Source organism: Podarcis muralis, chromosome 4, assembly GCF_964188315.1.
Source record: "Podarcis muralis chromosome 4, rPodMur119.hap1.1, whole genome shotgun sequence".
NCBI lineage: Eukaryota > Metazoa > Chordata > Lepidosauria > Squamata > Lacertidae > Podarcis > Podarcis muralis.
In genome coordinates this window covers 26279128-26305896 of record NC_135658.1, presented here as the reverse complement: position 1 = coordinate 26305896, position 26769 = coordinate 26279128, and the positions used below count along the sequence as shown (strand labels likewise).

Genomic DNA, 26769 nt, shown 5'->3' with positions numbered 1-26769 from the left:
GTCTTGGCTCTCATCTAACGCATAAGAATACAGAATGCTCCCCATCTGGTGTGTTGCTTTGTGACTAATTCAAAGGAGATGGATGACATCATGGAGCTAGGAAATGTTCTTGCTGTTACTGATCCCCAGGAATAGCCGGCCCTTTGTTGGAGCTGATCTTCACCTGCATTCTCCAGGCTTCTTACATGTTTCTGGCAGGAATCAAACTCCAAACTTTTAAAAAAGGAACTGGTTTCTCTCCCCCCCCCCTTGCAAAGAAAATAAATAGAAATGGTATATAATTAGAGACAGCTGGTTGAACGTAAATACAGTGCAGGAGATATAAGTCTAGGTAAAGAAAATTCAAATGATGTACAACTTTCATTATGGGAGGTAAGGGGTGGCACTGGTTTGTGAGAAATTGCAGACAGCTTTGCTCTTAAGCATGAATCTTATTTCAAATATGTACTCAGCATTATCCTCCAATGGCTTTAATTAAATAATTAGTTCATTTGTTCATTAAAATTGTCGGTATTCTGCCTTTTCATAAAAAGTTTAAAGTGGGCAACGGTCACAAAACACAGTAAAACAGTAGTATCAAAACCAAATAATAAAAATAAAAGCTGACAACACAGGATCAGAAAATATTAGAAACCAACCAAAGAAGCATTCCAGAATGAGAATAATGCAGCTTCATTATGAAAATATCATATATATGTATGATATATGCATATGTGTGAGAGAGTGTATACAGAATGACAGTGGACTTTTTTGAGCCCACAGTTGGTGGGGTAGTGCTGCTTCCCTGACCTTCCAGCTTCACCATTGCTGTGGCATATCAGGAGGGGGTGAGACAGTGGTGAGGGCATCACAGTGCAAATGCACTGGCAGAGCCAATCCAGTCAATTTCCTGTGTAATTTGTAGTTTTGCCAGAAGATACAGAAGCCTGAGGATGGAAGAGACAAAGGAAAGAATGGGAAAGGGAGACACTAAAAAGCCAGGGGGAGCACACGATTGCCATGTTTAAACTCAGAGAGGGCTTTCTTTCCTAGAAGAGGGAAGTCTGCTCTTCTGGCATAAGCTGTCAATCCAGAATTGTCACCAGGGAATACTAAAAGAACAGAAGAACCTAATGATTGTGGGCCACTTGCTGAATTTCACACATTGATAGGAAACAGGCACCTGCAACAAATGGTTGTAGTCTTCTTACCTCTGTTAAACAGGTGGTTAACAGTACACATCAGTTAACCATCTTGATCTGGTAGTTACAGTATTAACCCTTAACCATCTAATTATGTGAAGATCTGAATATTTCAGTAAGGAAAGTGGCCAGTTCCTCAAAGCTGTTCTCATTGTTTCGTGGCTCTGCAGCTTCCTTGTTAATAAAATGCAAAATGGGGAAATTGCCTTTTTTCCTCTGTGTAGCTTATCATAGATTGTATAAAAATGTGATGGATGTACAGATTTGGAATCAATAGTAAATTCAGCTAATTTACTGTTCAGTTCTACACATATCTTCTTGGAAAATAAGTCCCATTAATAATTGGTGGAAATTACTTTGAAGTGATTATGCTTGTGACTGCAGCCCAGTCATCATAAGACATGCTGTATTTGCATGATTCTAAAAGAGCATTGGAGGGATGCTACACATGGCACAAACAAGACAGCAGAATACGTTTACTTGCTTGTTTATTTCAGTCATTTATGCCCCTCCTTTAAGATCATGGATTGTCCCAAGACTGCTTGCAAGTCAAGTCAAAATCCAATTGTAAAATCACAGTAAGACAATGGTGGCCTTTGAGCATCACTTTAAAGTAGAGATGGGGAATCAGTGGCCTTCCAGATGTTTTAATGATTTATTTCATTTCATTTATTTCATGACATTTATGCAAAGCTTGAACGTTTTTGTTTTTTAAAAAAAAACCATCAGAGTGGTTTACAAAAAAATAAAACCATAAAATGGGGGGGGGGGGATACAATACATTAAAATATACAGTCATACCTTGGAAGTCAGACGGAATCCATTCGACTTCCAAAATGTTCAAAAATCAAATTGCGGCTTCTGATTGGCTGCAGGAAGCTCCTCCAGCCAGTCAGAAGCGGTGGAAGCCCCATTAGATGTTTGGGTTCCAAAGAACATTCACAAACCGGAACAATCACTTCTCAGTTTGCGGCATTCAGGAGCCAAAACATCTGAGTTCCAAGGTGTTCGGGATCCAAGGTACAACTGTACAAGAGGTTAAAACTGTGGATTAGCGTGATGTCTGTATGTGGCAAAAATCAAAACAGAAACTCACCAGGACCCTTTCCCACAGGATACCTAGTGGTAGATGCCTCTGGAATGGAGGAAGAGATAGTCCAGCAGGATCAGGCACTTCATGTTATCTTTTCCTCCTTCCTTCCTGGATTCTTTCCTGAAGAACAGCTGAAGATTGATTTAGACTCCATGTGATCCACAGGCTCCTTTGGCTGTTAAACATGCATTTACTTAAAACATTTGCTAGCTGCCTTGGAAATACTTGTTGAAAGGAAGGATATAAATCCTTTGGAATTAAATGATAAATTTGCAAGAAATAAAAATAGGTCATTTGACTTTATATGAATGAGGCTGAGGTCATCAATCCTCATTTGCTTCACATATTCTAAAATATGTGATAATGGTTGTCTGCTCTCCTTTTGGCCATTATCCAAGGCATCAGACGTATTTTGGAGTCCCATTGCTTACTACAATTGCAGACCCCTGTGTCTCTTAACTAGGAATGGTGGAGAAATCTGATTCACTTCTCATTTAAAAGTGAACCTAATTTGCACTTTCTAATATGCAAACTGAAACACAGCCATCCTTTGAAACTCACATTTTTTTCTCAATTTTGTTGTGCCGTGCTCCAGTCATAATGTGTACAAAAGTGCATGTGCTAGGAGTAAAGTGTGCATATAAATATTAGTGAAAGCAACATAGAAAAAAATGCATTATGGAAAATTGCTTTGCAAAAATTGTATTAGGCAAAACTGCATACAAAAACGTGCATATTAGGAGAAATTTGCACCCAAATGCTGATGAATTTATATGAGGACATTTAAAAATAAAAATTGCAAACTGGTGTGGAAATGTACAGAACAGAATTATCAATTTCAGTTTTTCAGTTGTCCATATTTGCCCATTCCTAATTCCCAACCCATGGGACGCGGGTGGCACTGTGGGTAAAAGCCTCAGCGCCTAGGGCTTGCCGATCGAAAGGTCGGCAGTTCGAATCCCCGCAGCGGGGTGCGCTCCTGTTGCTCGGTCCCAGCGCCTGCCAACCTAGCAGTTCGAAAGCACCCCCGGGTGCAAGTAGATAAATAGGGACCGCTTACTGGCGGGAAGGTAAACGGCGTTTCCGTGTGCTGCGCTGGCTCGCCAGATGCAGCTTTGTCACGCTGGCCACGTGACCCGGAAGTGTCTGCGGACAGCGCTGGCTCCCGGCCTATAGAGTGAGATGGGCGCACAACCCTAGAGTCTGTCAAGACTGGCCCGTACGGGCAGGGGTACCTTTACCTTTAATTCCCAACCCATGTGTTGTTTGACCCTTTCTGTCATCAGCAACAAGGAAACCCAACCTGCAGCCATGGAGCTCGCTCACTGGATCACTGGCAGCCTTTTGCTTTGCTGTTCACAGCATTCCAGTTGTGAAAGCTCTTGTGCTTTGAACTGTACAGTTCAGATTTAGCAGACCTGCTGCTATTGTTTTTAACAGTGTCAGGATTTTCTCCCAGGTACGAAGCATGCTCTGCGGCTTGTTTATAAAGTTAATGGTTTGTTGTTTTTAATTACTTCCTTTGTTTTCTCTAGATTTTCACGGCATTGCCTCCCTTCACCTTGGGAATCTTTGAGCGATCGTGCACGCAAGACAACATGCTTAGGTTTCCCCAGCTCTACAAAATTACTCAAAATGCTGATGGGTTCAATAGCAGGGTAAGAGGCAATGTTTTGCTTTGGGGAGGAGAGGGAGAAAACATTTGGGTTGCATTTTAGTTTAAAACTGAGTTTTCAATTTGTACTGTGGCATCCCAGTTTTGTGCAGCTGGAAATTGTTAATTCTTAATGGTCAACAGCAGAAATAGCCAACATGGTGCTCTCTATATTTTGTGAACTACAGCTCCCATCAGTCCTTGTCAGCACAGCCAATGGTCAGGGATGCTGGTGGTTGTATCATCCTGTAAGTGGGTGTTGTACGTGGAAGCCACTGCAGGCTTCAGTACCTGTAGTCTTTAATATCACATATGAGCTGGTCCTCAGGGAGCTTTGTGCTGAAGAAGCCAATGAACGCAGAGATCCCAAGTTAAAGTGCATGTTTCATCCAATGAGCCATGCCAAGTCTCAGTTCTCTGAGGGCTGCTTGCATTTCACTCAGAGGTTAAGGAAAGGTAGTGTACCCATGTATACTTAAAGTCTTCCCTCCCTTAACTATTACTTCATGACTTTCAGGACAACTTAAGCATTAGTAACAAGTTCAAAAGCTAAGCCATTGTAAACCCTGGCTTAATTTAAGCCATGAATGTTGACTTATAAGAGCTGGCTCACGTTACCCTTTGAGACCATGGCAGCCACACTATGTGCTGAGCTCATGGTTTGTATTTTGGCGCCCAGTTCCGATGGTGTGCTGGAAGCTGATCTCCTGCTGTGTTCAGTGTGTTGAATTGACATGCATCCAGCTCACTAAGTCCTTTGGTAGCATGGGTAGAAACCAGCGTGCACTGATTTAAAGCCACAGTTCAAAAAGTTATGCGTAGAGTTCCAAATTAGAATGTTCACCATAGAACTCACATAGATTACAGAGAACCTCCTAGACCTGCATGTTAATGAATCAGCTCCACAATGTGCCCTCTCTGTGGCATCTTCTATGGACCTGCACATGCTATATAACCAATGTTCGTGTTTTGTAATGAAATGTTCCCACTCTTTTCCCTCCGGCCTTTCCTTAAGGCTTCTACCCCTCAAGAGATTCTGTGAAAATATTGAGATGACTTTATTGTTCCTGTCAGGTTGAGGTTTTAAAAAGATGTTTCAGGGAGATATGCAGGTAAAATTACACTGATATATTTTCTTTTCATATTTTAGAGAATTTCCTCTTTTCTCAGCCCTCTTGTTTTATTAACCTATTCATAATAACAAAGCTTCAACACTCAAAGCTTTATTTTTTAAACAAAATGTGTATGGTTCAAACAAAGAAAAGTTCTGAGGTGGTGCTCATCAGAGAATTTCAGAAGATTTCAAGGGATGAATGTGAAGCACCAAATGTCCATCTCTCAAGAAAACAAACTTAGGATTGGGATGTTGGGGTTTTATGAAGAAGGGTTGGTGTGTCTTTTGCTCCTGTTAACTTAATTTTATTCATGGTTATTTGGCGGAAAAAAAGAGTAAAGGCAGCATTTTACTTTCATACCCTGCTAAATGTCTGAACTGGTTGCATGGTTAACTTGAAGCATTCAACATAGTTGTATATAGTTTCATAAAAATAGTTGTATTGTGTGTATTGTGTGCACAGGGCATACCCAACAGTCTGATGTGGGGAGATACTTAAGAAATTGGAAAATGGTTTTATAACCCCAATATATTTTTTAACCAATCAAATTTAGGGAGTCTCATTAACACCCCCACCCCAAAACGATGAGGCTCCAACTTGACATGATGTGAATTTAATGCAATTAAAGCAGCCTCAGACCACAGGAGGTAGGGAGAAGAGATTTGACTCTATCCCTTTCTGCATTTCGTGGGAAGCCTCCATTGAAGACAATGGGAGCTTCCCTTGAAATGCAAATACAGTGGTGCCCCGCAAGACGAATGCCTCGCAAGACGGAAAAGCCGCTAGACGAAAGGGTTTTCCGTTTTTGAGTTGCTTCGCAAGACAAATTTCCCTATGGGCTTGCTTTGCAAGACGAAAATGTCTTGGGAGTCTTGCCATTTCCCCCCCCCGCTTCCCCCCCCTTTTTCTAAGCTGCTAAGCCGCTAATAGCCTTTTAGCAGCTCAGCCGCTAAGCCTTTAATAGCCGCTAAACCGCTAATCCGCTAAACCGCTAATAGGCTTGCTTCGCAAGACGAAAAAACCGCTAGACGAAGAGAATCGCGGAACGGATTCTTTTCGTCTTGCAAGGCACCACTGTAGCAGCTTCAGAGAGGCATTTTTTGACAGGACTGGCAGAGAGTTAAGCACCCCTTCCTCTCTTTGCCCAGTCCTGAGGCTGCTTGGGCTTTCCCACAATTTCTACTTGCATAATAAAAACATGAACACAGACTGCATTTGTGCATAGAAATGTCAAGATCTAGTTTTGGCCCTGAGTTTTTAGACTTATGACTCCCTTGGTCTTCCCATATGGAGAAACCAGCAGAAAACAAGAATCCAACGTAACATACAAACACATTACTATATTAAAGTGGGGAAAGGATAATAGAAAGAAAGAGAGAAAACATAACTGCAATGATGTTTCCCCTCTGCCAAGAAATATAACTTCAGAAATGATTGTTTATTTGTTTTCTTACATCTATATCCCATTTCTCTGTTCTATTATGGACTGCAGTCTCTGGGTCTACATGCAGTAAAAAAATAAATAAAAGACAAATAATTTGACAATCCCTCTTCCCAGGGAACTCTGGGAATTGTGGGGGAATAGGGGCTTCCTAACAACCGTAAATACCCTTAACAAGCAACACTTCCCAATATTCTTTGGGGGAAGCCATGACTGCTTAAAGTAGCATAGTGATGCTTTAAATGTACAGTGGTACCTCGGTTTTCGAATGTCTTGGAAGTCGAACGTTTTGGTTTTTGAACACCGAAAACCAGAAAGTAAATGTTTCCGTTTTTGAACGCGCTTTGGAAGTCGAGTTTTTTTTCCAATTTTCTCTATTGAATTTGCAGACTGCCCTTTGCGCCTTGGTTTTTGAATGGTCTTCCAGAACGGATTATGTTCAGAAACTGAGGTACCACTGTATAGCAGATGGGACCTCCATTTGGATTGACGGTTTTTGAATTTTAATACTAGCTTTAGTGGTATTGCTTTTTTTTTAAAAGCCTTTAAAATAAAATTTAATGTTTTGTGTGTGTGTAATGAATCATTTGATAGGGAGTTAAAGAGCCTTTGAGAGTTTGGTCAGCCCCCCTGACTTTCTTCTTTTGTTTCCTTAGGTGTTCTGGGGTCACTGCATCAATGCTTTGATCCACTCTATCATTCTCTTTTGGTTTCCATTAAAAGCCCTGGAACATGGTAAGTGCTTCATTCTTTCCTGAATGTCAGCCTTTCTGGCCCAGCTCCAATGTGATTGCGGTTCACAACAGGTTGTTAGGAAATTAATCATGGCAGACAGACCACCAGCCTCTAAGCTCGGACATTTATCAACAGTGACCTTCCAAATCTACCCTGTCTGCATGCAGCCTTCGGTAGATAGCACTTCCCAACCCCCAGAGATTGTAAGTGTATGATTCAGGGGGTCTTTACATGCAGCTGCATTGATTTAATATTGATTCACACAACCTTTTGCTCTTTTAATGTGATTATTACAAGGACTGTATATGTAGTAGGCCGATCCTATGAAGACTCCATTTTGGGCTGGCTTTCTGCATGTTCTTCCAATTTCTTGAATGAATGGCTGTCGATAGGAGGAATCGTCCTCTGTTGTCTCCTTCTCCTTGTGCCCTCCATCTTTCCCAACATCAGGGTATTCCAGGGAGTCTTCTCTTCTCATGAGGTGGCCAAAGTACTGGAGCCTCAGTTTCAGGATCTGTCCTTCCAGTGAGCACTCAGGGCTGATTTCCTTAAGAATGGATAGGTTTGATCTTCTTGCAGTCCATGGGACTCTCAAGAGTGATCCCCTTCATGGATCACTGCCTTACTGTGGTGAAGGGGCTTGAATAACTCAGAGAAGCTATGAGCTATGCCGTGCAGGGCCACCCAAGATGGACAGGTCATAGTGGAGAGTTTTGTCCAAACGTGGAGCAGGAACCGGCAAGCCACTCCAGTATCCCTGCCAAGAAAACTCCATGGACAAAGACAACAGGCATATAAAATAAGGCATACTGAGATCAATGAGGCATTCTCCCAGGAAAGTGTGCATGTGATGGCAGTTTAAGGCATGGGATTTCATTTTAGTCAATTAACAGAAGCGCATCTTTGTGAAGTTCAAATATACTTTTTTGAATAAGTCTCCATAAAAATGACCAGTTAACTCAATGTAATTGAATGCAGCCAGAGTTATATGATTACAGTGGTACCTTGGTTTACAACTGTAATCGGTTCTGGAGGTCTGTTTGTAAACCAAAACAGGTTGTAACCCAAGGCGCGCTTTCACCAATAGGGCCTCCAAAAATTTTTAGTTCGTAATCCCCCCCCCCCCATGGGTTGTAATACAAAACACGCACTCCCGGGTTTGACGTGTTTGTAATCCAAAACGTATGCAAACCAAGGTACCACTATATATATAAGCATTTATCCCTATTCCTAAACTTCAGTTTTTTCCCCTTTCCATATTGAGAGTCAGCTTTCATGTTAGTCATGAATTTAATTATTAGATCCATTTAGAATATTACTGGTTTTAGGATGCCGTCTTGAGATGTGTTGGAGATTTAAATTGGAATCGATAAATAAATAATTTCAAAGACCAACACATTACCAAGTGAAGAACCCTGGCTGCTTTGCTATTCAGGGAGAGGTGGATATAGATCTTTTATCCCTTTTTATGTTTGAGGGAACACTTTTTAAAACTTCAGATGAAAAGAAATACATCATTCGCACCGGTATGTCCTTTAACCTCTTGAGCTCTTTAGGATGCAGTGTGCATATGGGCAATGAAGGAGTGCTTCTGCAGTCTTACAAATAAGTGTTCACAGCACATCCTGACCATCCCTGACAATTGTAGGAAGTTTTTCCTCTTCTTCTTCTTTTTCTTCTTCTTCTTTTGTAGGGCCCTGGGATTCCAAAAGTGCAAGGTCATAATATTACAAAATACAACTTACAGATGCAACTCTGACATTGAAATTCTCCAAATGTACTTAGACTTAACCAGATTTCTTCATGGCATTTAAAAACTTACACACTACATACGTGATTGCATGAGCAACATTCTTCAATTATACCTTATCAGGATAGGCTGGTGATGAGGAGGGATTGGGTGGGAGGGTGGGGATTTGATTCATTCAGCACCTAAAGGAAAACCCACCCAATTCTCACTTTCTGAAACACAGGCACTTTTTTGAAATTTGCACTTCTTTGAATTTTGCAATGCGGTTCTCAAGCCAAATAAGCTACACAAAATTGCATGTAGTGGGGTAAAGTGTCCCTAAAGATGCATATACTGGTGAAAATAACATACAAAAATGCAATAAATTAAGGAAAATTTGGTTGCAAACGTGTGTGTTAGGCAAAACTGCTTATAAACACGTGCATGTTGGGATAAATTCATTTCAAAATGCTAATGAGTTCTCTGGAGGGCTTTTTTAAAAAGTAGTTCACTAATTGATTTGGAAACATGGAGAACTTAAGATTGATAAAGAGAAATAGAGAGAAACCAACATTGACAGATTTGCCTATCTCCAGTGATGAGGTACACATATGAGTGCCAAAGAAAGAGAGCCCTGCTGTGTCTTTTTCCATGTTTTGAATTCACATTAAAAGTTCTCTGGATCCTGGTCAGTGTGTGAAACGACTCTAGAGCAGAAATATGGAACCTCTGGCCATACAGAGGTTGTTGGACTCCCATCAGCCCCAGCCACCATGGCCTTTGACTAGGGATGCCGAAAGCTGCAATCCAAGAATATCTGGAGTGCCACAGGTTCCCCACCCCTGCTGTATTGAATGAATGAATGAATGGGTGGGTGGGTGGATAAATCACTCTGCAGTAGGTTTCTCCATCGCTGCCCTAGAACATAAATAGTTAAAAACACTAGACCCATGTAGCTGATGGAGACTGATGCTGTGACCATGAAGTCGCTAATTCTCAGGGAAGGGGTGTTCACAACCATCCTGAAGGAGGCGATGGTGAGTCACTTTTTGGGGCAAGCTGATTGAGACGTTGGTGGCCAGCTCCAAGCATGTTTGGACGAAGCTGATTATCTAGACTCATTTCAGTCTCACTCCCAGCCCAGATATGCCATGGAAATGTCGTTGATCGCCCAAATTGACAGCTGCTATCAAGAGAGGGACAAGGGGAATGCAACCCTTTTGGTTCTTCTTTATTTCTCAGCATTATTCAATATTGACAGATGTACCCTCCTGGATCAGCTCTGTGGGTTGGGAGCTGGAGGCACTTTTAGGGTGGTTCCACTCTGAACTGCAGGACCAATAACAAAGAGTAACATTGGGAAATGCCTTCTCTGCTCCACAACACTTTTCTGCTGTGGGGCCCCAAAGGCTAGCATTCAATCGCTGATGCTTTTTAATATCTATATGAAGCTGCTGGGGTCTGTCACCTGGTGACTTGGAAGTACCATGTCATCACTGTTGTCCCCTACAGTATCTGTTTTTAAGTGGCAGATTAAAACACATTTATTTTCTCCAGTTTATGGCTTTGGCTGGCACAAGAGACAGATTGCTGCTCAGTTGTCTGGGTTTCTTGAGATGTTTATGTCTGAAGTTTGTAGCCCTTGTATTGATTTGGGCGTTTTAATAAATTTTAATGAATTGCTAGGCACCACCCTGAAAACCTTTAGAATGCAAACTTAAAGCCTGTTAACGGTAATCATAACCATGATAAAATGATAATTAATGATGAATTTGTTGTCGTCATTATTTCATTCAAGCAAGGGCATAACTCCCTCTTTCAGCAACAATCACCTTGCAGATTGTGGCTCTGGGTTTCTGCTTTAGATCAGCCTCACCTAGGCAGACGTGTGTCGCTGGCTGCCATGTTGAAGCGAGATGGTTGTGTAATCCTTCTGAATTACAGCCCTTTTTGGATTAATTTGAGAATTCCTACAGCTGCCATGTGTTCCTTTTTTCATAGGAGCCCTTCTTTTTTCCTCAGCAGGAACTAAGCACGAATAAACTTGGCTACTTGAAGTATTGCCAAGTTTGGCACCTCCATATGTTAAATTAACACGTATTCGCCTTTTTTGTGTACTTACAGAAAGGAGAAAGGGTGTTGGAATATAAGATGCCCAGTCCCTTTTCGCCATTAACACCCTCCAATAGCTTTCTAAGATAGCAGCTATATGCACCAAAGGGAGGATTTTTGCTTCTCTTCTCTCTTTCGGTAACCTTTGGGGTAAAAAATATCCCCTCACTTCAAAGGAATCTAAAATAAAAGCACATATAGCAGGACTGCATCTGTATGCAGCACAGTGGCACGAAGATGATGTGGTAACTGGAGTTCTTCATCTCCTATAGATATTTTGATTATTCGTTCTTGGCAGGAATTCCCCCTTCTGTTCAAACAACTCCTAATGGTGGTGTGTGTGTGTGTGTGTGTGTGTGTGTACGCTATTTTTGAACATTTAATAGCTTCAGCATTGGCCAAGACAGTCATTACACTATTTGCTTCCAATGCACTGCTTTTGAAAGAGCTTTGAGAAACCCAGTATGCAAAATTTATCCTCCCTACAAAGAGAAATCCAGGAGACATGTTTCAAAAACACATCAGGCTGTTAAAAGTGCGTTCAGGCTCATGCTGAATGTTTCCCAGTCGCTTGGTTACCTTTCACTACCTTTGCAGAAAGGAATGATGTTGTTCATGCTGGGCCACCAGTTAAATGTGAGCTGGCATGTTTACATACACCTTTCTAATGTTTTTTCCTTTAATCTGTTTTTTAGCTCACCCGCTTTCTTTCTCTTCTTAACCCAATCTCCTCTTTAGTTTTAAGGTATTCTGTGAATTGAGATGATATTTTAAAAATTGCTCATGGTTGCATTTTACTTAATTTTGTTCAAACCATTTGAAAATCTTAAATAGCCTTTTAAAAAACAATAATATCTCCTTGGGCAAATGAAATATTTAATATTCGTTATCTTCTTCTTTTTTTCCAGACGCGGTTTTTGCAAGTGGCCAGAGTGTAGACTACCTGTTTGTTGGAAATATAGTTTATACGGTAAGTTGCTAAAATCCAGCCACAATACTGCACATGGTCTTTGTTCGTGCGGCTGAGAATTTCCCATGAACTGGTATTCCCCAGTATCTACCACCTCTGACAGTGGAGGCAGAACATAGCCATTGTGGCTGGTAGCCATTGATAGCCTTCTCTTCTATGAATTTTTCTAATCTTCTTTTGAAGCCATCCAAGTTGGTTGCCATCACTACCTCTTCTGGGAGTGAATTCCCCAGTTTTGCGATATGTTGCATGAACCTTAACCACATACCCAGGTTCAAATGATATGCTAAGCCAAACCTGGGCTTAGCTGCCATGCTGCACTAAGCTAAAATGACCCAGAAGGAGCAAATCAAATGTGAGCTCCTCTCTCAGAGCCAGCATGTTTGCACAGTCCCATTGTTTGACTTACCATCTTGTGCAGACTTGGACCTTGTCCACTTGGCTGAACTGGTCTGAGCATTTCCCATGATGCCAGTTGTACCCAGGATCTCTAGGCATTCCCATCAGGACATGTGTTACACCATTTTGTAAACAGCTTCCTTAAACCCCCTGCTGTACTTCTGAAATGCGTTGAACACACTGCAACTTTTAAAAGTAAAACAGCACCTGGTTCCTACATTGTTCAGCTATTGCTTTCTTTTTGAAAAGCCAGAGAGGGCGAAGCAAGTGTGAATGGGAAATGCATGCTGGGATTAAATGTTTTTCCTAACATTTCTCTCTCCCTCTACCTCTGCAGTATGTTGTGGTGACCGTCTGTCTGAAAGCTGGCTTAGAAACCACAGCATGGACAAAAGTAAGTATTAGAAATGTTTCAACCAGCACTCTCCCCTTATTCCTAATATTACTGAGCAAAGAAAAGGAAGGCATCTATTATACAGTGGTACCTCGGGTTAAGTACTTAATTCGTTCCGGAGGTCCGTTCTTAACCTGAAACTGTTCTTAACCTGAAGCACCACTTTAGCTAATGGGACCTCCTGCTGCCGCCGCTCCGCCGGAGCACGATTTCTGTTCTCATCCTGAAGCAAAGTTCTTAACCTGAAGCACTATTTCTGGGTTAGCGGAGTCTGTAACCTGAAGCGTACGTAACCTGAGGTACCACTGTACTTATATAGCACATCAGAGAAGGAAGCCTTCCAATTGTTTGCATACTCTTTGACACACACAAAATATCAGAACGATTTCCTATTACAGGGGCACAATGCAGTGCTATTTGCCACTGCGTATTATGCTAGTACATGCAGTCTACAAAAGACTACTGCACTGTGGCCTCTGGTGTAGTGGGTAAGATCTTGCAGCACTGACATCGCTGCAGCTTACCTGAACAAGGGCGGGGGAGCAAGGTGACTGCAAGGACAGCAGTGCGCAGACACACAAGTGGGAATGTTAGATTGGGCTCCTCCAGTGTGTCCATATAGCCTTGGCGTGCTCATTGCCCTTCCCTAGCCCTGTGCAGTGAGCTGCAGCAATACCAGTGTCAGGAGTGCAACTTCACTGCTCTGCCTCACTACACTGGCCACTACCGATTACATATGACGCATCCCCACTGGAAAAAAAGGATATCTTGGCATATGCCTAGGTGAATGCTAAACTTCCCAGGTTTTCTGCTCTGATGACACGGAAGGGGGAGGCAGTTGATTTGTGCATAACTTGGGATCACTTATGGAAATTAGTAGCATCCTAACTCCCTTCAGCATACCATAACAGGGAATTAAAATTGTGGTAAATGGTGTGTTTGTGTATGTGCTTATGAGTAGAAGAGGAATTTGAGCCGGCGGTATGAAACCAGGTGGTGAGGTGTTTTCCTGGGTTATTTATCAAACTGAATTCGGGGGAAAGATGTGTCATAGCAAGTATGTGGCACAACTGCATTGCTCCCTGCCTTTTCCACAAGGGAGGGTGAACCTCAAGGAAAATGAAATATCTTTCATATAAGTCCTTGTGCATTGCTTTCAAATATAGCCTAACCAGTCTGAGCCCGCCCTTTCGAAAAGTTTATTTGTGTACAAATCACATTACTTAGGTATACGGTGCCTTTTTGATTCTTACTAAATGCTGAATAGCATGATGCTTCTCTTATCTAATTCCACTCCCCATGACTGAAAATACAACAGTTACTGACCTTCTGCTATCAGGATTCATCCCAAAAAGGCTCTGGTGAAGCATTTGGAAACACACACACACAGAGAGAAAGAGAGAGAGGAATTTTGGGGAGTATTTAAAAAAACAACAACTTTGGTGTTTTTCCTTTTCTTTTTTAAAAACTTGATATGTAGGTGTGCTTCCTTCATGCTTTTTTCTCTCTTCAAGTTGCCTTTTCTTCTAAGCCCACTTCCCAGTCTCTCTCACACCATTTCTGGCAAGCCTTATTGTTTCAGCTGTGGCTTACTCACTCTGGGAAAGACTTCCTCCGAGCACTTGAGAAGTATTGAGAGCGTGCCACCGACTTAAGCCTCACCTCCATCATCGGGTGGATTGGTTACATTCAGTTTAGTCTCAGGAGTGAGAAACTCTCGCTGCTGAATGAGAGGATAGGATAGAGGAAAATGAAACGCTTGGATAAATAAATTCGGGGGGAGCGCACAGTAGCTGTTGCTCAGTGCAGCAGAGAAGAAAGGTCTCCAGTTGTTTGCATGTTCTTCGACATGCACGGAAGTTCAGAACTGTTTGCTATTATGCTGGAGCAAAACAGCGCCCTTTGCCACGGCGCATTATGCAACTGCATGCGGTCTATGAAAAGCTACTGGGCCGCAAAGGCTGATACATTAGGACAAATGGGGCACTGCCTCACCAACCTCAGCCTGCCCTTAGCCTCCACTTCCTGCTTACAACCAGCCCAGGATGTGACTCTACCTGTCCGCTTCCTCCTCCTCAGTGTCAGTGTTGCCCTTGTAGAACTCAGCCAGAAGGAGGATGTGGGCAAAACTACACCTAGTTGGTTCTCGCTGTCATTGGCCAAGGCTTCAGCTCCACCTTCTGTGGGTCTCCTTGCCTTCCGTTCCTGCCTGTCCCAACAGGCCCCTTCTGTGCCAACTCTTAAATGCCTGTTAAAAAAACTTCTCTATTCTGCCATGCCTTTACAGGCAATTAAGACTACATCCTTTCCCAATGGTGAGCTGATGCCTGTTTTTAACATTTTTGTGGCTTTTTATGGTAGCTCGCTGCGACGGTAGCTCGCTGCGACTTGTTTGTCAAGCATTCTGAGGATAAAATCGCTTGCATCCAACAGGATGTTGACTCTACCGTTACAACAGATGAATATTGAGAATAATAATAATAATAATAATAATAATAATAATAATAATAGTAATTTATCCCCCGCCTATCTGACTGGGTTTCCCCAGCCACTCTGGGCTGCTTCTAACAAAATATTAAAAATACAATAAGACATCAAACATTAAAAAGTTCCCTAAACAGGGCTGCCTTCAGATGTCTTCTAAAAGTCAGATAGTTGTTTATTTCCTTGACATTGGATGGGAGGGCATTCCACAGGGTGGGTGCCACCACTGAGAAGGCCCTCTGCCTGGTTCCCTGTAACCTCGCTTATCACAGCGAGGGAACTGCCAAATGGCCCTTGGCACTGGACCTCAGTGAATGATGGGGGTGGAGACGACGGGGGGTGGAGAAGCATCCAGAGCAATCAAGTCCTGCTATATTGGATGAGTTTCAGTTAGTAAGGCTTGAGGGTGTGGTCAAGGTGCCTGGATTGGTCAGGGCAACAACCACTTGCGCTCTGGACTCTTGCCCCTCTGGGCTGATAACAACTAGTAGGAAGGGGACAGCTGGCTGGGCCAGGGATGTGATTAATGCCTCCTTGCGAGAAGAGGTGGTCCCTTGCTTGCTTAAAGGAAGCACTTGACTCTGCCTGTCATCAGCTCTGGCTCCACCCACTGTTGGTGTTCCAGCCAATGGATGCCAGTCTGAACTTCAGTTAACTCATAGCAGATTTCCTGCATTAGGAGGGTCTGGATAAGATGACCTTTGAGGTCACCCCTGCCCCCAACTCTGTGATTCTGCTACTGAATGGACATAGGATTGCACTGCGGGAATTTCCAGAATTAAAAGAAATGTGTGTGGTTTCTTAATTGTCAATGTTTAGTGTGTTATAGTGATTGGGGTTTTGTATGTTTTAGCAGTTTTACTCCTTAATCATGATGGTGATTTTGATTTAGTTTACTATTGTTAGAAACTTTGGGAACTGCTTTCAGGGAGGAATTGTTTTCAAAGCTCAGAAACTGTCCGAGGGCTTTAAAAATAAACAAAGCTTGATGTGGGTCCCATGTGGTCCATTCGATGAAGAACGCTTGTTTTCAAAATACTTTTTAAAAAAATGAAAACGAGTATTGCTATTATTCTTCCAAACACACTTTAAGGGAAAGAGATGGCAAACATTATGCTGCTTAATGCTTTTTACCATTCCAAAAATTAACACCAAAGCCAAAGTACGATATAGACATACTTGAACCAAAAAAAGGGAAAGAAAAACTTGGTGTCAAAAATGCTTTCTGTATTTCCAAAGATTAACACAAAAGCCAGAGTGACGTGTGTGTGTGTGTGTGTGTGTGTGTGTGTGTGTGTGTGTGTTAGTGTTATAAATATTCAAAATACAGATGTTTCCCTGACATCCAGGTGTAATTCTGGGTCTGTTCCAAAGCACACTGGTTTGGATTGAGTTTAAATTTACTGCATTTACATTTCTAAATTGCATCTCTATAGCCCACCTTATCTATGGTCGGCTTATCCCTGCTCCTTCCTGGGGGTGGGGCAGGGGTTAGAAGAGGAGCAGTAATGCACCAGCAAGGTCAGTGTGGTACACACACACAGCTGGGAACACTGGACTGGCTCTGCCAGTGCACTTAACCCAGTGGTTCACATAGCAAGTGGTACAACCCAGAGGTGTGAGATTGCCTGGGGCGGGGTTGCGAAGAGTCATTGAGGTGGCTAGAGGGCACTGGAAGTATACATTTCTATCAGACGTTGGGATCACTGGGTCAAGTACATCAATCCCGTTGCATTAATTAAACTACAGTGGTACTTTGGTTTAAGAACAGCTTAGTTTATGAACAACTTGGATTGCGAACGCTGCAAACCCGGAAGTAGGTGTTTTGGTTTGTGAACTTTGCCTTAGAATAAGAACATGTTTCACTTCCTGTTGAGTGTTTTCCATTTGTAAATTGAGTCCCCCGCTGCTATAGGAAAGCACGTCTTGGTTTAAAAATGCTTTGGTTTAAGAACGGACTTCCGGAACAGATTAAATTCGTAAACCAAGATACCACTGCATAAAGTTTTGATTGAATTTTAAATAAATGTGCAGTTAATGGTCACAGATTTGGATTTTATTGTGTTATCCTTGGCGGGTCGTGCAAAGCTTAATGCTGAATAATTCTTTTCATGGGAGGCACTGGGGGATGAGGCTGTGGAACCAAGGGAGCAATGTTTGGGAACCTTACTGCCACCTCTCCCACTAGAGACTGGGTGAATCCTACCTCTGCTGCCTCCTACCCTGTCCCTCTGAGCTAGATTCTTGGAGACAGGGGAACGTGGTTGGTTAGGGCTTTGTTTTCTTTTTAAATGCCTGGGAGAAGCTAGCTTTGAAAACAATGTGCTGCATTTCACAGAGAAAGGCTTTTAACACAGGATTCTTCCAAGCCGTTTAATCAATCTTGCTGCTGGCTGAAAATAAAGCGTGTTAGGCAGCCCGGAGTGAGACTGACAAAAGCCTTAGGTGGAAGTAAAATAATACCTGAGAGTCAAGTGTGGAGGCAGGAGGAGGCTGTGCTATGTGTCTTGATTTGTTTCTCTTTCCCTGCAGTTCAGTCACTTGGCTGTTTGGGGAAGCATGCTGCTCTGGCTGGTCTTCTTCGGCGTCTACTCCACCATCTGGCCCATCATTCCGATTGCACCAGACATGCTGGGGCAGGTCAGTCCTTGGCTTCCACAGTGGCAAAAGAGCACATTTGTGTGTGTGTGTGTGTGTGTGTGTGTGTGTGTTTTCTCAGGAGCAAATATACTTTGAGAAGTGAATAGTTTAGAGCTGTTGGGTTGTGGGTTTGTTTTTGCTTTCAAAAGGATTGCTCTACTCTGAGGTTACTTGAACTTTGTTTAAAAAAATATCCTTGATGTGCAAAGTTATGCACTTCTTTCAAAAAAAATCAGTCGATTACATGAGATCCAAGTCAAAATAGGCCGTAACTTTTCTCCACCCTATTTTTTAATATTAATATTTTGTTAAGGTGATATCAGTTAAAAGAAATAAATAACCCTAGATGAACAGGCAAAATATCATGATCCTATGCATGTATACACAGGAATAAATCCATGGTATTTAGTGGGACTCCAACCTGGGTGAAAGGGCTTGATTGCACAATCCTAAACATGTCTACTCAGAAGTAAATCCACGGTATTCACTGGGACTTATTCCCAGTAAAGTATGCACAGGATTGTAGCTGACATCACCACAGACACCATTGTTGTCCTTCAACACCAGTTCTATTTCTATACAGTACAAATTAAAAGTGCACCAGATGTAATCACTATGACTGTGGCTAGTTAAAGAAATATTAGTCCAAATAAATGAGTTTTAATCGACTGATTAATGTATTATACCCACATTAGTCTGACTGTGACTGAAGCAGTAGTCTTGAAGGGAGAAAATACGTTTTAGAAGAGTCACTCCTTCCTCCGTGTTAGTGAAAGAGCAACTACTTTTCTAAGATGGTGTCCACTATCTGCAGTTTTTAATAAGTACTTGGTATTATTGTTGTTGTTGTTGTTGTTGTTGTTGTGTTACCTGATCAATCTAGGTGTTGATTTAGTTGCTTGACAAGTTTTTAATCAATGATCCGAATTGACTGATAAATGTTGCACCCCTAGTGTAAACCCCTAATGTTGCACCCACAGTACAAATGTTGCTGAAAGAAACGGTAATGGAAGTACAAAAAGGCAAAGTTGGGTGCCATCGCTGCTCTTTTTCATTTGAAGCCTCCTTTGAAAATGCATTTCACCTAGGCAGGATATTGCGGTTCTGGTGGGTAGAATCCTGGGCGATATGTTCAACATCAGACACATGCATTTCTCCCAGTTACGAGCATGCATCTGTGATCAGGATTTGGCCATACATTAATCCTCTCCAGTGCTTTCCCCCTCCCCTAGAAAAATAGGTACTCACCATGAAGTTGTTACAGTAAGTGCCACACGTTTTAACAAAAGAAAAAGAGGTGCTGTTACTGCGTACCCTTGAGGACCCCCTGAAAAAAGGCACCGATCCTCTCCATATATGGTTTTCTGTTTTGTGGTTTCTTTTACAGAATACCATTTGCAAACTAAATGTTTACTAAAGCCACATTACATATCATTTCTGATTAAGTACCCAGTTTTTCCAGTATTCTTTTTCTCTGACTTGTCTAAGGGGCTGAAAATATATCTGTAAAATAAATTACTGGGTGACCATATCCAAAAGGGACCCTTCAAATGTTAGTGAGGCTTTGGATTTGTTCCTTCGACATCTATTGAGTTCCAGGTGGTGAAATTCTCCCCTTCGTCGCCATGAATTCAACCTTTGGAGAATGGGATGTGGGGGGCAATAATGAGCCTGTCAAAACCACTCAGGAGTCTGATGGGAATGTGAAAAATAAGAGACTCTGGGGATATATGTGTGTATGTGTGTATTTAATAAATGAAAGGTGAAATACTACAGGGTGTAAACCCAAATGAAAAATGTGTCATTCTAGCAAGATAGGACCAGATAGATATATTTCACTTGGTGGTATTGTTGTCCCGTTGGTGAAATGTTTTGTGCTAGCAGGATGTTGACAGCAAGAAAACGCATAAGCAAGTTGCTGGTAACTTTGTTGCACAGTAGATTTTGCAATCTGTTCCTCTGTGGGTTTCTGCTAGTTCAGTTGTTGCACAGTTTAGCAGATGGAGGAGGCAACCCTCCCCTTGACATCTCTGGCAAGCAGATTTGTGGGTTCCTGTAGCACAGTGGGAGAGCAGGTGCTTTGTATGCAGAAGGTCCAGGTTCAGTTTCCAGCATTGCCAGGTAAGACTTACAAAGATTATCCATGCTGAAACTTTAGCTGCCATTCATCATCTTCAGGTAGAGCTGGGAAGAACTTGGAGAGCTAGCTGGATGGACCTGAGCTGTTCTGCATTGGTATTAGGCAGCTTTCTTTTACGTTCACTAACTGGCTGTTTCCTACACCTCCTGTCCAAATATGCTGGAGAGAAGAGTAGTTCTGTATCAGTACCATCCAGGGAGAAGAGCAGTTCTAGTGAACCAAGCAAATTAATTTTAATAAAAACCCATTCCTGTGTATTAGAAAATACTCTAAAGACAGTTTTGTAAGGTTAAAGGTAAAGGGACCCCTGAGCATTAGGTCCAGTTGTGGCCAACTCTGGGGTTGCGGCGCTCATCTCGCTTTATTGACCGAGGGAGCTGGCGTACAGCTTCTGGGTCATGTGGCCAGCATGACTAAGTCGCTTCTGGTGAACCAGAGCAGCGCACGGAAACGCCGTTTACCTTCCCGCCGACATGGTACCTATTTATCTACTTGCACTTTGACGTGCTTTCGAACTGCTAGGTTGGCAGGAGCAGGGACCGAGCAATGGGAGCTCACCCCGTTGCGGGGATTCAAACTGCCAACCTTCTGATCAGCAAGTCCTAGGCTCTGTGGTTTAACACACAGAGCCACCTGCGTCCTTTTGTAAGGTTACTTCTCCTGTAATTCCATCTAATAAACAAGAGAAACTCTGCAGCCATTCTCTATTAAATCTGGTCGCAGTCTAATAAATATTTCATTGTGTTGCGGTATAAGATAGGGGATGCTGCAAGAGATTGCCATGGACAGCTTGATTGCTGTGGACAGCTTTCAAGGGTGAGGAGAGAGAGTGACAGCTGACAGGACAAGGGTCTGCCAGCCTGCTTATGACGAACAGAGACAAAACCAAATTCCTTAGACGGCATTCCATGGCATCTTCATTATGCTCCGTTGTGCTATTTGCATCACCAGTTCTAATTCAAATTTCCATAAATAAAGCTGAAATTTGATTAGCAGAACTATGAAGCATATTTTGCAGCCCAAGAACGGTAGGCTCATAATGCCCCTGCAAATAGGTCAGATTTTAATACAGGGGTGAGGAAACTGAGGGCTTGCTGATGGAATCCTGCTTTTATTTAGATCTTTGCTGAATATTCTACAGTTTTAATTTCAAGTTAATCATAGCTGTTTTGCTGGGCAGGAATAATTGAACCCCCATTGTTAATTGTGAAGATGTTTACCTTTCCCTCATTGATTCAATACCGTTGTTTCCTATGGATGTTGCTTCTTCTTTCTTGAATCATGGATCATAAGAACATAAGAAGAACCTTGCCGGATCAAGTCAAAGCTCATCAGGTCCTGCATCTTATTGTCTCAGTGGCCAACCAGATCCGTAGGAAGCCCATAAACAGGATCTAAGTGCAGTAGCGCTCTCTCCACAGGGTTTCCAGCAATACTGCCTCTTAACAGTGGAGGTGGATGATTTGGAGAATCAGATATCATGTTATGAACAGGATGTAGTCATAATCCTGCATATCTAATCAGTTTTGACTAAATGATGATGTCCCTGAGGGCCGTTCAGGGAAGAACTAGTCAGGACAATACAAATGAATGTGCCAACATTTATCCAGAAGCCTCAAAAACTGTCCAAATATGGGAGACGTTACCCAACAATGCTGGGAAAAAACTGTGAAAACCTGTGAGTAATTTGAGCTGAGCCCTAATTTTATTGCAGCTACATTGGGGTGGGGGGGAATCTGACACAATTGTGGTTAAACATCTGCTCCAACACAACACCCAGGTCCCAAAGTAAAGAATACAGTGCTAATAGCATTGAGTTTCTGTGTGAATATTTCAATGAAATGTTTTTCTAGTTAAAAAATGTAATTTAATACTCATTGGATTTCCCGAAACAAATGATGTCTTGAGATATGGCATTAAAGCCTCACTGGGGCTAAGGCAATATTTTATATTATTTTCATTCCAACCACAAGAATTACACTATGTGTGATTGAATGAGGTCATTAATGTAGCCCAGTATTGTAGCAGCGTGTTCCTAGATCGGTAATCAATTACCAGATACGTTAAAAGGCTGCTCATCGTCTAATCAAGAATGAAGAAGCGATTGGGGAGAAAGGGGTTCTGTCCAAACATACAGAGCACTTGGAGCGTTCATATTCCTTTCAAGAATTCCACTCCATCATTGAAATGTCAGGATTTGGCTTCCAGGACTTTACACAGCAAGTGAAGCAGAGTTTTAAAATCCAAGTCCTCTGAAAGGAGGCTCATAAAAATTAGATGGAGGAGGTGGGATGTATAAAAGCCGCATCAACTTTCAAGACGGTTCTTGCAAAATCTATTACCGATATACAAAACCAACTGCACTGAGCCCATGATAGTCCACAGCTGAGAAAGAAAAATGGCTTCTCTTCCTCAGAGACAGAACATTCCCAATACTAGACGTATTCTATAGTACTATTCAAGGGAGAAAGGTCTTAAAAGCAAGACAGGAAGCAGACACCTTGGGGTATATTCTGGTGGTTATCTTTAAAGCCCTAAATCAGGAGTAGCCTAGATCAGTGTTCCCCAACCTTGGGCCTCCAGCTGTTTTTGGACTACAATTCCCATCATCCTTGACCACTGGTCTTGCTAGCGAGGGATGATGGGAGTTGTAGTCCAAAAACAGCTGGAGGCCCAAGGTTGGGGAACACTGGCCTAGATGGTGCCCTTCATATGTTGTGGACTACAACTCCCATCATCTCTGCCCATGGGCTGTGCTATAGCTGGAGCAGATGACAGTTGCAGTCCACAGCATTTGTGATGACTACCCCTGTGCTAAATGACTGAGGACTCAAAATACCCGAATCCTTGCATATTGCCCTGCCTGCGTATTAAGACCTTCATCTGAGGACCTCCTCAGAGCGCTATCCATTGCTGAAATATGTGATATACATGCTTTAATCACAGAGCTTTTTCTGCTGCGGTGCCCCAGGTTTGGCATATCCATGACTCAAGTGGTGAGGTTAACTGAAATATCTGGAAAACTGCCTCCTTCCCTACAGACCTTCTCAGGTGTAAGACTGGTAGAGAGGACCCTCTCGGTAGTTCTGCCACCCTCAAGGGATTTAACTGTGGCAGCTCCTAAATTGTAGAATTCCCTCCCCACAGAGGCACATCTAGCTAAAGATGTAAATATTTACACCAAAATAGACAGGCAGACAGATTGGGGCCTACCCTATTCCTTTGACTGTTTCTTGTTTTAAACTGATAATAGCAGTGTTGTGTTTTCAAACTATTGTAACCAACCCTGGAATCTTATGGTTAAGGATAGGTAAGGACTTGAATAAATAATCATTATCATCATGGCATATTTTGGGTGCCAGATTAAGACATTCAGGTTTTCCCAGGCAATCTGAAGGGATTACATTTATTTTCAGTCTGCTTTAAACAGAAAGGAAAAGGCTATTATCTTGTAGTTTGTATTGTTTTATGATGGACTTTGTTTTTACTCTGTTTTTGTTGCTGTTTTTGATCTGTTTGGCTGAAGGACAATTTAGAAATCTTAAAAAAATAAACATCCTAAAGCAGGGGTGGAGAACCTGTGGCTCTCCTGGTGTTGTTGGACTGCATTTCCCATAATTCCTGGCTATTGGCCATCCTGGTTGGGGCTTAAGGGAGTTGAAATCCACTAACATCTTGGAGGGCCACAGGTTCTCCATGCCTGTTCAGGGAAACTCTCATGAGAAAGAGCCCATGTAGAAATGATAGCCTAGCCCAGTGGTTTTCGAAGGGTATGTCACATAGGAGAGGAGAGGATGGCAAGTGTGGTGGGAAGATTCAAGGACAACCAAAAAACATTTAAACATTTCATTGTACAGTAGTACCTCGGGTTACAAACACCTCAGGTTACAAACACTTCGGGTTACAGACTCCGCTAACCCAGAAGTAGTACCTTGGGTTAAGAACTTTACCTCAGGATGAGATCAGAAATCGCATGGTGGTGGTGCGGCAGCAGTGAGAGGCCCCATTAGCTAAAGTGGTATCTCAGGTTAAGAACAGTTTCAGGTTAAGAACAGACCTCCAGAATGAATTAAGTTCGTAACCAGAGGTACCACTGTAGTGTAGTGTAGTAGAAACTAATTGTTTTATACTTTCTGGCTGTGCCACGATCATATTATAAAGTAGTTGTGTTATAAATCAAGCATTGCTAGGAGTTGTTTCTTTTTGTTTTCCAGTGTATTTCTTATCAATAAAAAAAATTGGTGTGGCGCAAGCAGATTTTTATTCTTAAAGCGTGGCCCAGAGAAGAAAGTTTGAGAACCACTAGCCTAGCCAGTAAATGGAGTAGAACTAACTAGAGCTAGACAACGGGGTCTGGAAGCCTCAGATTTCAGGTCTTAAAGAGATTCCCAGCTGAGATCAAGAACTATTTCCCCTTCTTACCCTTCCCTTTGTGTGTTGATAGAGCTGCTGAGTTAGGCGCTCCATGAGAGCTTTAAGCTTCTCTTTGAAGCTTCTGACATGAGCCATCATGGAAGACAGGATACAAAATTAGATGGACCATTAATATGTTCTGGCTTGGTAATTCTCGTTTCCCTTTCTTAGTACAAGCTTCTCGTGTTTTGTCATGGACTAATTTATTTTGTTCCCAAGCCACAAAGGTGATTTGTATTGCACAGAAAAATGACCGGGGCTCTTTTTAAATTTTATTTTAATGTTTCCTTTAAGGAAAGGCTTTTAAAAAGGAAGTTTCATATATTGCATTGCAATATGAAGTATTTATTGGTTCAGAGGGATTTCATTCCCCCTGAGTGACATGATGCCTAGTCTTTGTCTAAGAAAAGATTGCAGTTACTCAGTCATTCTTTTCATCACAGGTCGCTCTGGACCTTCCACCATTAAGTCAGTGGTTATAGCCATATTTGACCACCACTTTCTAGCCATTTTTATTCCGTTTTATATCCAATTTTCCATGTTCTTCCTGACAGAGAGAGAAAAAATGAAGCTCAGAAAGAAAACTGGGAACTGAATCAGCACTTCATCTTTCCCTCACCCCCACAAAGCAATTTCTGGAAATGTGAAGCCATCTCCCTCTGATCCCAAGTGCTTCCCATGGGTAGCGTTTAACCAGGGGTTCAGATTGCATACGATTATTCTTCAGAAGTATGCGTATGTATCTGACCAGATCACTGGTTCTACATACGGAATAACTATTATTGCAAACAACTAGGCACTATGCACTAGGTATGGGTGCCAAAAGCACAAATCCTTACGTATCTTATTAAAGGGAAGCTGCCAGACTTACATGGACACCGGGGGTCAATCGCTCAGTGGCAGATCACATGCTTTGCATTCAGAATTCCCAGCATCTCCAGATAACCCTGTCTGAAAACTTGGGGAGCCAGTGCAGGTCTCTGTAGAGAAAACTGAGCCAGGTGGACCACAGGTCTGACTGGGGAATAAGGCAGATTCCTATATCCTTATCCCATTGTTTTTTAAAGTGTGGGGGTGAGGGATTCTTTCACCTATGCGAATAGGCACCGCTAATTTCCCAAACTAATAAAATAGATACTATGGGGTATAAAAAGCCCTAACCATGTCCAACACACTTAAAATAGCACTACTTTTTTGCAATTCAATCTTGAATGTATCCTTGCTGAGAATCTTCTTTCCAGAGACACGCATACAGAGAATTGAAATGGTGTTGTTCGTCCTTACCTTACACAAGAGGGGGCCTACCTTTCATGAGGGGGGAAACAACAGATTCAACCAGAGGGGGTGCTCTTTCAGGCCACCTGACCCTGAAACCAGGCTTTCCCATGAATGTATTTGGCCAAGGAACTGCCTTGTAGAGCCGCTAAAGGGGGCTCCTTCAAGAGAGAGGGAAAGAGATTGCTCTTAGCAAACCCTTCCTGTGCAACTTGGAATAGGCCAAGGATTCTGTGGGGAGATGGAACTCCAGCTGTGTCCTCACCCAGCTCTGTCATGTCTTCCAGGAAAGGGCTGGAGATTCAACTCTCATCTTCCATCTAAACCAGGCTTAGTTAACCAGCTGTTGCTCCTGGAAACAGAAGAAAGATCATTTCCATTAGCTTCAAGGGCTATCTTCATGGGAATGTAGTTGTTGCATCGCTCCTTTTCAGGGTTTTGTATTGCTCCTTTTAGAGGTAGCTAGGGATAGCCAGATCTGCCAGTTTCTCCAAGTTTCTCATTTTTCCAGTCAGAGAACTGAGTTCAGTTCTCCCCATTTCTACCTCAGTTTGCATTTTTAAAAAAGCAAAACATGAAAATTAATCAAACTTTTAATGTAAATTCCTCCTAATAGACATTTTGAGTGTTTGCTATGTTCCCTCATATTTTTCTTGGCACTTTTTCTATTATTATTATTATTATTATTATTATTATTATTATTATTATTTATTGAATATATATATCACCCTAAACCCAGAGGTCTCAGGGCTGTTCACAGAATAAAATCAAAATATAAAACCACAAAATATATACAAAAGTATTTTTACACAAAAGTAAAAACAACCCAATAACCCCCCACACACACACACACACAACCCCACCACCACCACCACATTTTAAAAGGGCATAGGAAAATTCTTCTTTTCAGCTCAGGCTTTCTGGTCCCAACAGTTACTGTTTTTGCTCTTTCAACTTCTTGTGTTTCGATAGCGTTTGGCAGCGCCTGGGAAAT

At 42.1% G+C, this 26769-nt stretch overlaps 1 protein-coding gene across 8 annotated transcripts in view; it reads left to right on the top strand.

Moving 5' to 3' along the window:
• The window catches only part of ATP8A2 (ATPase phospholipid transporting 8A2), a 330202-nt gene that overhangs the window by 217230 nt on the left and 86203 nt on the right, over positions 1 to 26769 (top strand). For 6 of the 8 annotated variants that reach the window (XM_077927098.1, XM_077927097.1, XM_028726364.2 and 3 more), the window contains 5 exons: positions 3810 to 3932; positions 7141 to 7219; positions 11969 to 12030; positions 12767 to 12823; positions 17840 to 17947. In XM_077927098.1, coding sequence (XP_077783224.1) covers positions 3810 to 3932; positions 7141 to 7219; positions 11969 to 12030; positions 12767 to 12823; positions 17840 to 17947 — 429 coding nt within the window. The remainder of the gene's footprint in view (positions 1 to 3809; positions 3933 to 7140; positions 7220 to 11968; positions 12031 to 12766; positions 12824 to 17839; positions 17948 to 26769) is intronic. The other 2 variants (XM_077927099.1, XM_077927095.1) reach the window with 1 other exon arrangement.